This window comes from Lissotriton vulgaris, chromosome 12, assembly GCF_964263255.1.
Source record: "Lissotriton vulgaris chromosome 12, aLisVul1.2, whole genome shotgun sequence".
In the NCBI taxonomy this organism is placed as follows: domain Eukaryota; kingdom Metazoa; phylum Chordata; class Amphibia; order Caudata; family Salamandridae; genus Lissotriton; species Lissotriton vulgaris.
The window spans coordinates 772,952,207-772,965,600 of record NC_141700.1 but is presented as its reverse complement, the minus strand read 5'-3'; the positions used below and the strand labels follow the sequence as shown (position 1 = coordinate 772,965,600).

The 13,394-nt window shown below is 45.8% G+C and overlaps 1 protein-coding gene across 1 annotated transcript; it reads left to right on the top strand.

The window, feature by feature from the left end:
- Nucleotides 1–1,924: 1,924 nt before the first annotated feature.
- POP7 (POP7 ribonuclease P/MRP subunit) lies at nucleotides 1,925–10,008 on the top strand. The gene is made up of 2 exons (XM_086946111.1): nucleotides 1,925–2,058; nucleotides 5,510–10,008. Exon 2 carries the CDS (start codon nucleotides 5,514–5,516, stop codon nucleotides 5,961–5,963), a length of 450 nt encoding a protein of 149 aa, XP_086802237.1. The 5' UTR covers nucleotides 1,925–2,058; nucleotides 5,510–5,513; the 3' UTR covers nucleotides 5,964–10,008.
- The last annotated feature ends 3,386 nt before the right edge of the window (nucleotides 10,009–13,394 follow it).

Genomic DNA, 13,394 nt, shown 5'->3' with positions numbered 1-13,394 from the left:
GTTTTAAAAAAAAAAGTGATCTTTGAAACTGCTGAATTCAGCTCTGCCAAGTACCACGCATCAGGAGTGAAACTAAGGCATTTTGGTGCCGGTGGCCGCATTGCCGCACTAAAATGCATTAGTCACGCATTTACATAGCTTCCGATACACTGAGGGATCATGAGAGGTGCTCCCAGGCTAAATAAAACTAGCCTGCATTGGCAATTCCTGCCCTATTTACAGCTTAATGTTCTGTAGCTGAGACACTCACTTGTTGCCTTGGTGACCCCTGCGAAGTCTCAGTCTTCAGTCAGAAACATTGTTTTGGCGCTGTGCGGCAAAAACAAATTGTGATCTTGAGCCCCAACCCCTACAGATTACTTGTGCCACTGTTTCATTTATCTGGCTGCAGGCGTCTTTATTGTGTCAGAGGGGTCTTCCTAAAACAAACTATTAAGCGCCAATCCCACCCAGACTCATGCGATGGATTTGGCGTCACTGCAATTTTATCATCCAACGTGTCACGTCAGTGGCATGAGAGTGGGGTTTGGGTGTCCCCTCATCCGCGCCTTCTAGATTCTAGAGAGCAGGTCAAAAAGGCTGTGACCGTCATGTTTGCAACCAGCTGCTCAGCTCCCGAGCAAAACTGAATTCACCAGAAGCGATCGGCCCCTGGGTAACCTGATCTAGCAATAATGCCACGTTTTACTGTACGTTGTTGCACATTGACATTTGTTAGATTGTTGTTTAAATTTCGTAATATTTTCTCATCCTGCGAGTACACAGTGCTATCTCGAGTCGTCCAGGACAGATTCTCAGACCGATCACCTATGCCGAGACAGGCCACCCTGAAGTTGCTGTGCAAAACTGCCATCATGGGCAAAAACAAGACTCCCGGGTGACGTTTGAGACAGCCCTTGGGGTTGGTGTGACAGAGAAAATTCGGGCTTGGCAATTTTTTTAACCTATGTTTCACTGGGGTACCGTTCCCCAGAGTGACGCATTATAAGAAAATCCAAACCCTTAAAACTTTTTTGACTGTATCTTACATTCCCTTAAAGTATTTGCATTTTCCATACGATGTGTTTCTGCAATGTTTTCATGAAACAGATATGAATCTACAACAGTGCACTCTGTTGGTTGGTTATAGGTGTTTGAGCTAGTTAAAGCTTGTGAGTGAGTATTATGGGGCATGACAGAGAGCTGTTTGGCTGAGGTTGAAGGCATAGAGAGCTTCCCACAGTGGGTCAAATTAAGGTATTTAGATTATCCAAGCCTTGGCCTCTCTGTTAAGAGATGTTCACATGTAGGCCAATTGTGATTTCTATTTTATATAAAAATGTGTGCAGGAGTAACACGCAGACGTCGAAATATTAATGTCATAAAAAGAAAAGTGTAGTTAAAGATGAGGGAAGAACGGGTGGGTAGGTGCGTGATGACGGAGCAATACAAGTAGTGCATGCAGGACACATTGAAAAACAAATGAGGATGAGGGAAGAGATGATGCGATGTATGCAGATTAAGGTTTTTGAAAAAGATGTGGAGAAAAAGAAGGAACAAGTGGCTAACGGTGAAAGACTGCAGATGAAAACAGTGTGAAGAGAGAACAGGAGCGATAGGAAACTCCAAAGACCAGCAGCCCTTTACAGATCTCAGTAATCCCTGTGACTATTCTAGTACTTCTGTGGCGCACTGGGAGAGGTACTGGGGGAAACCAATCTTTGCGTGGACATAGTAACACGTACAGTGCGGGTGCGCGTGGCTCTCGTGGGCGGACCTGCAGAAATCACAGTCGTCGCCCCGCGCGCGCTATGGGCGCCGCTAGAAAAGCGCCGGAAGCGACGCTCTCGTCGTGGCGCAGGGTACAGGCCGGGTGGGTTTCGTCACCGGAAGTGGCTCCCTTAGTTTGAAGTATTCCAGCTCTCGCTGACTGCAGGCGCTTGCAGCGTCGCAGGCGGGCGGTCTGCGCCAGAGGCACCGGGAGGGCCGGTCGATTCTGACAGCGGGAGCCGCGGCGCCCAAGCAGTACCTGTCCCGTCTTCCTACGGAGTGAGCCGGCGTCTCCCGGTTCCAGGCCCCGTACGTAGTGTGCAGCGTGGGCGCGCGTTACTTCCAGATTATTTATATTAAAGGCTGTCCTTTGAGCCCCATTCCCACCAGCATCTCCCCTCCGATGGGGCCGCTACCCGATGGACCCGCCATAAAATAAATAAATAAAACTCCCTCAAACAGGGCAGCGCAGCCCCTCGGCTTCAGCTGACCCCTCTGTCCCCCCGAGATGCAGGAGACCTCAGGTCTTCACACATATTTGGGGCTAAATCTCGCCAGTCTGATCCGAGTGCAGTGGATTGAATTAGGGTGGTGCTTGGTAGTCCCAAAAGGTATTGTCACAGGTAACAGTGACAGCCTATGCATGGTCTGTAATGCATAAGCATTATTACAACAAAAGAAACAAAAAAAACTTTGTCCACCAAAGGCATTGATTAAAATAAAAAGACTTGTCTGTGCACAATTGTTCAGGCTCGTTTTGATAATCGGTAACATGCCTCATTCTTGGGTGGCTGATGCGCTTGCTGTGCCTCTCTGTGTGTCTCCCAAACCCTGAGCTGTAACTGGATTGGACCGTTCTCGGGGTTAATACACTTGGTATAGAGATCCTTTTGTCTAATGTATGTTTTATTCATGAAATCTCGTAAACAGTTAACGGAACTACGAAGTATTGTATATAACCTGAAGATCGCTTCTTTGTGTCTTAGTAGCATGCAGTAGTCTGCCAGTTTGTGCGGAATTCCCTGTGCGTTCATTGGTTCGCAAATTGCAGGGACGGTAAAATAGCACAACCAGTTGTTTCCCATGCAACTATCTGCATGTAACCTGCAAAGATAACATTTGAAACCTTGCAGATTTTAACTTTATGTTCTGCTGTTCAAAAGTTGTGAACACGAGCACCATTAAATCCGGTAATAATGGTAAAAAAAATCATAATTCATTAAATTTTTTACTTCCAAATCCCAATAAAAAACTACGTAAAAAACAAAATATTTTAAATAGATCATAAAATAGCCTATACCTGCTTTTTCAAGCATACCGTTTCCTTGAATCTAGCCACTTTATGTTGCTGCATAGAGCTACGATTCATGCAAAACTACAGAATCTGAAATAGTTAACCAGACTCTCAAATAGTTTTAATTTGGTGTCACAGATAGAATTTGTTCCCCAACATACCAAGTAAGTACTTTGATTTATCGGTGTGGTAGTAAATGTACTTGCGTTCTGTTTGTTTAGGAGTTGGGTAGTAAAGAACACCCAATCTTAAGATACAGCTATTTTTTTTAATCTATGCTATGTAAAAAGATTCTTTATTTAATTGCATCCCTTATGCCAGCGTACCTAACATATATACATACAGAGATTGAGAAAGCAACACTTTTTTATATCTCGATTTAGCTGTTCATTTTGTGACATAATACATAGTATAGAATTATTTCTTCTGTTCAGGGAACATCCCTGTGACCTAAATCATTTAGCTGCTATCTTACAATATAAATATGTGAAAGGCTATTGTCTGCCACTGAGGCAAGATTTGTATGCTTATTTATGTCGGTGAGCTTGTATAGAATGTTCAGTAATGCAAATCCTTTACTATTCAGTTAAGTGCTCTAAGGAAATGTAGGGAGTCCAGCTTGTATTGCTGACTGTGGTTTCAGTTTTAAAATGTGTACACGTTAGCAAAATGTAACAATTTTAGTCTTCTTATAATGGTCCTATAACGCTCTATTGATTTTATGCGAATATGCATGCAGAAGAATGAAAGCAAGACCAGTTTTAACTTGCAGCAGGCCACTTTTTGAAATGTGCCAATGTTCGCTCTTCTTGAATGAGTAAAATGGCCTAATTGTACAGTGGACAAAATAAACATGTTGTCGTTGACCCCAAACAGTAAGTCTTGGGCATTGGGTGTTAGGAATTCCACACCCTGAAAGAACCTTTCTGATCCAGATTTCTTTAATAAAATGTATCCAGGCATAAATATTAATTACCAGAAACGTGGGATAGGAAGTGTTTAAAACATTCACTTAATGTGGTTCTGGGAAGAAGTTAGGAAACTCTGGGAAGTCTATAGGAAGTTGAGTCATGGTAAATGGTGTTTTAGGAGCCTAAAAAAAATCTATTGGGATTATTCCTGTTACCAATTTTTCTAAAATAAAAGGCAAAGTAGCGTCTTTGGGTCTGCTGCTACCTAAGATGCAGCAATACATGGGCTCCTGCGAATGAAACCCAATACATGGGCTCCTGACAATGAAATCAAGATGAGACCTTTAACTAGGAGTTCTTCAACTCGCGTGCTGGATACTAGACAGATGGCTGAAGATTTGCAGACTAGCTGGACTTTGTGTAACTGCTTCCCTTGCTTGCAGTTACGCAGCAAACATGCACATACATCTGTCCCGTCCTAATCGGGAGTTGTCAAGAACCATATGAAAGCCTTAATGCATTTATTAAACATTTTCCAATTCACTCCTCACCATTGGCTGTGATATGTTAGCATGGCTTCTTCTTTTACAGACCTATTTAATGAGGCAAGTAGTTAATCCGTCCAGTGGTCCAGGATCACTCCCGTTAACCAATAATGAGATATGACGAATAATCCTCGATTATGATCCTAATTGAGTCCAGTATTGGAACGAAAGCAGTGCTGAGTTTAACTGATACACATACTGGAAGTAATAGTCAAAATTTAGGTGGAAATCCAGTAGTTAGCTTCTAAAATCTTCGAAACCTTTAGCATGTCAGAGAGGGGAAGAGAAGCTTTTGCTTTGCGTAAAAATTTCTTGACTTAGAGTGCTGTAACCAGGAAGTTTTGCTGAACAGAAAAACTGTTCTGAAAGATTGTCTTACATAGTGCACATTTTTTCAAGTCGCTGACATCTCACCAATACACCAAATATTATCCCACAAAATCTACAGATAAATCTATTTGTTTCTCAGCTTATTTGAATTTGTCGTGGGGAAGGCATTGCCTGTTGGCAAAAAAAATAATTTTATATATATATATATATATATATATATATGATAAAGTTGTAACTCCATGTGATCCATTTTATGAACAATGAATGTTTGAGTTGTCCCTACAAGGAGTCAAACATGCTTGCAGCAGGTGTATAACTTATTGAACTATTTACCAAGATCTGGAATTGTTACCTCCTGAAAAATGCATGAATCCAGTGAGCAATCTTGCAAGGTTTCAAAGTAGTGACCAGATAATTACATGTAGGGCCGTGCAGAAAGCATCTTCAGCCCTCTACACTGTTTTGAGGATGTTATTTCAGTGTCTGCAGCAAGTACCCAAACTACCTGAACCTTCTTGCCAGTATTATTGTCAGACGTTGAATAGCTAGTCCCTTAATCAGAGGATATATAGGTCTATTTTTCATATTGACTTTCTTCGGTGCCCATGAAGCAGATGAAACCTGTTGGTGAGGTCAGGTAATGCAGCCTATTGATTACTCTTTTCTTTTACACCATTTAGAAACATGGCAGAAAACTACGCATCCTTCCCAGAGCCCAAGACTGCCAGCGCCTCCGAGATGGAGATGGACCAGGTGGAGTACACTCTGCGCAAGCGTCTGCCACACAAGCTCCCACGCCGAAAGAATGACGTCTATGTCAGCATGAAGACTGACTTCAAAGCCCAGCTCAGTCGCTGCCAGAAGCTTCTGAACAGTGGAAACTTTAATGACATCTGCATCCACGGCTTAGGGCTTGCCATAAATCGTGCCATAAACATAGCCCTGCAGCTAGAGGCTAACAGTTTTGGTGCTCTCCAGGTAGCTGCCAGTACCTCTACCGTGGAGCTTGTGGACGATCTGGAACCTGAGGCGGATGAGGGCGAGCCCATGGCCAGAACACGTAACAACTCTGCTATCCATATTAAAGTCTTTCGGGAGCTTCCCAATGCCAGAGGTGTTCCGGACAGACTGTGATTGTTTTGCTTTAACCTGTCAATGTCAGAAAAGATTCATGTAAAGACAGTACTACTGATGAAGGACTGGACGATAAATGGACTGCATGGGATGCAGAGGGTTCTCTTAGAAGTGCAGGTCTTTAATCATTCCCTTTTGGTTTCCTTACATAAAGATGTTTGTGAAGGTGCAGCAAATGGTTGCAGTGGGAAACTTGCTGGGAAAAGAGATTGGAAATGGAACTGGCAAAAGTTGATCACTATACCAATGCAATGCAAACAAATGTCTCTTAACTTAATATACTTATTGGACTGTGCCCCCATGCCTCTGCCAACCACTGGGTTGGTACAGATGTCCGTAGTTCTCGGTACATTTTGAAGTTTGGGGTTTTCAGGTTTTTGAAGTACATAAAGTTGCAAATAAAATAATGTGAGCAAAAAGTCCATTGTCTGAGGCAACTCATTCACGGGGTGTTGAGGGCGCATTAAGTTGTGTAGCAAACCTAGTGTCCATTTGTGTTGTGAATATAACCAAGTACACTCCACACTTCGAAGCTGTGGTTTGAACTCTTTTATTTGACAAAGCTGTAAGAAAACACAAACCACCAACCTCACAGCAGGGTAGTCTGCAACCTTTCAGCTGGGCAGTCAGCAATAACTGAACTCCCTGGAATCCACTAAGACTTCATGCAAAGCCATCCAGAGGCTTCATGGTGACGACTGCATGAGTCGTGAGCCCGTAGATTAACGTTAACCACAACCATTTGATTGCTTTTTAAAGGGATTTTCACTGTCCTCCGAAAGCTGCAAGAAGTAGGGTTGTCGGAGAATGTGAGACTGCTCTCCTTCAAGCAGCCACAAGTGGCAGAGCCCAGTGAGACTGGTTTCAGTTTGAGCAACAGCTCTGACGAGTAGTAGATTAACCTGGGCTTTCTTGAGACTTGTTCTCAGCCAATGGAAACTGAAAGCACAGAGAGGAGGCTAGTTAAAGTGTGCTTGAACGTGTAGACAAGAATGGCAATGGAACCCCTTAAAAAGCATGGCTGAACTGTTTCTTGGCACAGATTGACTATTTTGAGGGAGCATGGTTTGGAAAACAGTGGCTTTAAAAGTCATTTGAAAGACGTACAGTTTGACAGTGTTAAAGATCCAAAGGTAAGGGCCGCCAAACTTATGACCTGGAGCTTGCTGAGCATAATTCTGGAAAGAGGAAAGTAACCGGAAGCAGCAACTGTCTTCATTTTTTAGGCCTGGGTGGTATGTTACAAGGGCATTCGTTTCATATCTGGCACCAGCGAGTTAATAGTTTCTAGTTTGGTTTTATGAATGCTCTGCAAAGCATAGGGTGCTAAAATACGAGGGGGGGTTGTAGTGCAAGAATTGGCTGGCTGCTTGGGTTCAGTCTTCTTCACGAGTTAGTAAGCTGCGCTCTCTCATTTTCCTCCATTGATAATCATGCATATCCACTAGACTGCCTAATCATTGTATTCTTCCTTTTGACATCTGAGCTGAGCTCTGAAGAGTGTGGATCACCGGAAGGTTACTCCCTTTCTAATTAGTGAGGATATTAGTGCTCCCTTAAGGAGGCTGTGTGGTGACTGGCAGCGGTAGCAGTGAATTCATAATCATGGAAAAGAGGCCTTATCCCCTATACACCATTGATTACCTACTGCCTTTCTCTAGTTAAAGGTCAGAACAGTTCACATAAGTGACTCCTTGCATGAATAATGTGTGGGACACTAATTGATTTGGATGACTCTCAGGGACTCTGTTGCATTGGCGGTAAAGGAGACAAATGGGAAAATAAAGCGAGAGACAGAAGGGCCTAGCAGAGCAAATTCTTAGGGTTTTCTGGATGAAATTTACCATAAATGAAGGCAGGCAGTGTTCCAGGTCGAAAATGAAAAGTGCCTGACAGCCGTAACAAGCAAAATTGGAATGGTTGCTTGCATGAGAGTGTTTGACCCAGAAGAAAGTAATCTAGCAGAAATGATTAGAACTGGATCCATTTCGGGCCAGAACTATATAAAGAGCAATGTGCAAAATCATCGTCTTTCCAAATATTCACAGGAGGTGTATATCACTGTAGAGATTGACAAGCTTCTGCAGGCTGCCCTTAGTGAATGGTGAGATTTTCAATTTGTTGAAGTTTCCGATGGTCATGAGTTCAGCGGCATCATAGATCTGACCAGAGAGTAAAATGACGTTATCATGGATGAATCCATGACTTCTGTGTATTCCCTAAAATGAACTTGAAAATCATGCAGAGATCGGAGGGCTGGGTGGGGTTCATCCAAAGTGCATTATGTTTTTTTGTGAGGGTAGCTACTGTCCCCTCTAGCTAGCATGTGGTAGACTGAAGGTGCCAAGCTATGCAAGACTGCTGGTGGTTTTATCATATTTTGGTCGTAGGGGTGGGCACAGGGCTCTTCACCTGTATCTGTTTGGCAGGTGGGGATTGCCACCACTGCCCATGTAAATTTCTTTTCACCGCCCCATCGACTCCCACCTGACTGGAACCTTTTTGTTTTCATTCTGAATGGGCCAGGTATAAAGGGCGGTATGTTAGAGGAATGTGTTGTAATGTGAAGAACCGCAAAGATGCACAAGTATGCTATCACATGAACAGGGGCAATGTGGTTTGCAAGTGCGTTGTTCCTCTTCTGGACCGTCTGGCTGGCAACTACTGAGGGAGGTTGCCAGATATGGAATTGGATTATGGGAGATGCTGATTAAATTAAGCTCCTAATGATGCAGCGACTCTACAGCTTTTTAGGAGTGATCGAATACCGTGCCACAGTGGACCGTGGGACGAGTGCCACTTCTGTATATGCAGTGTCCATTTGTGGGCCACGAGGATCCTGAACACTGGGGTATACATGATCAAATAGAACCCAATTTGGGATTCGGAAATTGCCTTCAATGATTTACACCAGTTAATCCTGTTGTACAATCCTTTCTCCAACTTTAACAAGTCTACCCACCAGAAAAGACATGAAATCCCACCTCTGCTTCAGCTTATAGTAAAGGAACCCGTTGGGCAAAGCAAAGCACAGGCCTGTGAGGATGCCTTCAAAATCATCCTGGGAAAAACTGACCTTTGCACTATTGCTGTCTTCTGCCCACCGATGATAGTCCTACCTCATTCAGATGTGTGCAACACAAGAAGCACTTGGGCCTGAGCACTTTAGGGAGAAGGGCAGCTAGACTCCTTCCTTGCGTGCCAGCCTCCGTTTTCCATCAAACAAGTTGGAAAGATAATTTTTTAGGAAGGTACAGCAAGATTCCTTCCTGAGGCAACTACAATATTAGAAACCAGGAATCCTGTGGTAAAATGCAGTCCACACACTGTCAAAATAGGACACCTCATGTTTACAGTTTGGGAAGCATACTAGAAGATTTTACCTGTACATGTGACGCATCAACAAAAATGCGCCTGACTGTTTCATGGCACCATAAAAAGCTGCCTCATGCAGTTATATTTAACTGAGAGAGGTCACTGTAGATGTGACTGACCATCTATGTTGTGTCCTGGTTCTTGTACAAATGGACTGATAGGGAGACATTAGAATTAACCATGATGAAAAAATCTGGTAATGGGGTTGCCCAGTGGGAACTGTTAATCACTGGGTTTCTTAATCACCCAATGTGTTCTGCTAAATAATTGTCCCGCAGTAGAAGTGTTTACATATATAGTTTATTAGTAAAAATAAATGTGGCCCATGAACGTGTTTTTAGAGCAGGTGTACTAATAAACATGCTTATTACTACAGTAGTGTAACTGATAAGCGAAAGCGTTGCTTGTTGTTTCTTTGAATGCATGTTACAATGACTTGGAGGAAAACAACTGTGCTAATAGTCATACGGTCTGAATGATATTATCTCAATGCATGCATTTAACCTGGTGAATTCTGGGTACTTTTGTTTGCAATTCCTGCATGCAACAAACACAGCATGGAATAAGCCATGTATGTAAATCCACAAGAATAATATACCTTTTTTAATGTACACGTGTTGGACAAAATATATTAAATGATCATTAAAGCTTATGCATAACTGTTTAAAAATGCCAATTCGTATTCAATCAATCACAGCATTTGTATAGCGCGCTACTCACCCGGAAGGGTCTCAAGGCGCTTGGGGGAAGGGGTCCGCTACTGCTCGAACAGCCAGGTCTTGAGTTGTCTCCTGAAGGCGAGGTGGTCCTGGGTCAGCCGGAGCCGGAGGTGGATGGGGAGGGAGTTCCATGTCTTGGCCGCCAGGTAGGAGAAGGATCTGCCTCCGGCGGTGGCTCTTCGGATGCGTGGTACGGTTGCGAGGGCGAGGCTGGTAGACCGTAGCTGGCAGGTGGGCGTGTAAAAGGTCAGTCGGTCGTTGAGGTACTTGGGGCCCAGGTCGTGGAGAGACTTGTGGGTGAGGAGCCTGAAAGTGATCCTCTTGTCGACGGGGAGCCAGTGCAGGTCCCTCAGGTGGCCGGAGATGTGGCTGCGTCGGGGGATGTCCAGGATGAGTCGGGCGGAGGCGTTCTGGATGCTTTGGAGTCTTTTCTGTAGCTTGGCTGTGGTTCCGGCGTAGAGGGTGTTTCCGTACTCCAGTCGGCTGGTGACGAGGGCCTGGGTGACTGTCTTCCTGGTTTCGGTCGGGATCCATCGGAAGATCTTGCGAAGGGTGTGAAAGCATGATGAGGATACGGCGTTGACTTGTCTGAGAAACAAGAGGGAGGAGTCCAGGATGAAGCCCAGGTTGCATGCGTGGTCTGTTGCTTGGGGGCGGTGCCCAGGGCTGTGGGCCACCAGGAGTTGTCCCAGGCGGAGGGTGATGGTCCCAGGATGAGGACTTCCGTCTTGTCTGAGTTCAGTTTCAGGCGGCTGTTCTTCATTCACTCGGTGACGTCTTTCATTCCTTCGTGTAGGCTGGTTCTGGCGGTGTCGGGGTCTCTGGTGAGGGAGAGGATCAGCTGGGTGTCGTCGGCGTAGGAGATGATGTTGAGGTTGTGTTGGCGTGCGATGGCAGCTAGAGGTCTCATGTAGACGTTGAAGAGGGTGGGGCTGAGTGATGATCCTTGCGGGACGCCACAGATGACTTCGGTGGCCTCGGATCGAAACGGGGGGAGGCGGACTCTCTGTTCTTCCGGCGAGGAATGAGATGACCACTTCAGTGCCTTCTCTTGGATGTCGGTGTTGTCGAGGCGTTGGACTAGGGTGCAGTGGCAGACCGTGTTGAATGATGCGGAGAGGTCCAGGAGGATGAGTGCAGCTGTTTCCCCGTTGTCGAGCAGGGCTCGGATGTCGTCGGTGGCTGCGATGAGGGCGGTCTCGGTGCTGTGGTTCGCTCTGAAACCGGACTGCGAGGGGTCGAGGGATCCGTTCGTCTCGAGGAAGGCGGCAAGCTGTTTGTTGACTATCTTCTCGATGACTTTGGCAGGAAAAGGGAGGAGCGAGATGGGGCGGAAGTTTTTGAGGTCGGTGGGGTCCGCTGTTGGATTCTTCAGTAGGGCGCTGAGCTCGGCATGCCTACAGCTCTCCGGGAAGGTGGCGGTGTTGAAGGAGGTGTTGATGACGTCCCGGGGTTGGGGTGCGATGGTGGAGTCGACCTTGTTGAAGACGTGGTGGGGGCAGGGGTCGGTTGGAGAGCCGGAGTGGATGGTGTTCATCGTGCGGGCTGTCTCTTCGGTGGTCACCGTGGTCCAGGTGCGGAGGGTGGCGGTGGGGTTCGTTGGTTGGGTGCGTGGATGGTGCGCCGAAACTGTTGTGGATGTCTGCAATATTGCGGTGGAAGAACGAGGCGAGGGAGTCGCAGAGATCTTGTGAAGGGGTGATGTCGTTGTTGCCGGTGCTGGGGTTGGAGAACTCCTTGACGATGCTGAAGAGTTCCTTGCTGTCATGGGCGTTGTTGTCCAGTCGCCAAAATCAATATTGGTGTTTGAACACTCAAATTGGTACAGATGTTCTTTATTAGTAGTGAAAGATCTTATAATTATTAAATAATAGATTAAACTAAATATTCTCCCTTGAAAATTGCTTGTTTGATACCAATAGCATGGTACCTATATTCCCATGAAAATACTGGGATATCCGGTTACAGACGGAGAGTATCTCGAAGATGTTACCGAATATAAACATAAGGGTTACACTCCCTGAAATGTGCCGCCATTGAAACGTTTCATAAATACTTAAATGGCAAAATAATTACTGCAAGGGCTGCTGAGAAGGAAGTCCCTTATGAATGGGTAACCGTTGCATCATGGCTCACAATGCAAGTTCTAGTCTGGCATTTTATTTGATTTTTGCCACTTGATCTCCAAATCTGAAATGCTGTGGGATATTTCACAAAAAACACAGTTGATGAACAGAATGTAGAACAATGTCATACATCCACCCCAGTACAAGGATCTGGGCCTAAATCCATCGTTTTTTTGCACTCCACACCACCCTGGGTTAGACACTGGCTATATGCAAATCAGCTCTGACCCTGCGCCTCATGGGAACAGTCCAGTCCGAACTACCAAGCCATGTCTTTCCCAGACCGGAATCAAGCATCCAAGGACCGGTCTCTGGCTATCAGCCTTCATCAGCCTGGATAGCTTGACTCCAGTGGTGTAGAGAGCCTGGGACTCACGTCTGAGTATACCCAGCACATTCGGGGTGAAAATTGCAAAAAACACAGTTGATGGTCAGAATGTAGAACAATGTCATAAATTCACCCCAGTACAAGGATCTGGGCCTAAATCCATCGTTTTTTTTGCACTCCACACCACCTGTGACACTGGCTATATACAAATCAGCTCTGGAGTCAAGCTATCCAGGCTGATAGCCAGAAACCGGTCCTTGGATGCTTGATTCCGGTCTGGGAAAGACATGGCTTGGTAGTTCGGACTGGACTGTTCCCATGAGGCACAGGGTCAGAGCTGATCATCTTAAAAAGGGCCACCCTCCCCATGGGGTTGAGGGGCAGCGACTGCCACCGCTGGAGGTCCGCCTTGGCTCGCTTCACCAGTGGAGTGACATTGAGGGCCTAGCTGAGCTCGGGCAGCAAGGTCACCCAGAGCCCTGGGTACTTGAATGATTGACGACGTAGAGGTATTTTGGATTGCCAGTCAAAGCAGTCGCTGGAGAGGTGAAGTGGAACCAGGGCCGATTTATTGGGATTCAAACGGAGGCCCGAGGCCTGTTTGAAGGACTGCAAGATGCAAAGACAATGGGGGCCAGACCGGGCAGGATCTGCCAAATAGATGAGGACGTCATCCGCGTAGAAGGCGATTTTATCCGGTTCAGCGCTGGGCCATTCCCATCCCCGCATCCGATCGCAAGACCGGATCAAAGACGCCAAGGGCTCCATCACTAAGGCAAAAAGCAGGGGGGAAAGGGGACAACACTGCCTCGTCCCTCTACAGACCGAGAAGGGCTCAGACAGGACTCCATTTACTAGAACACGAGCCCTCGGGAGGGCGTAC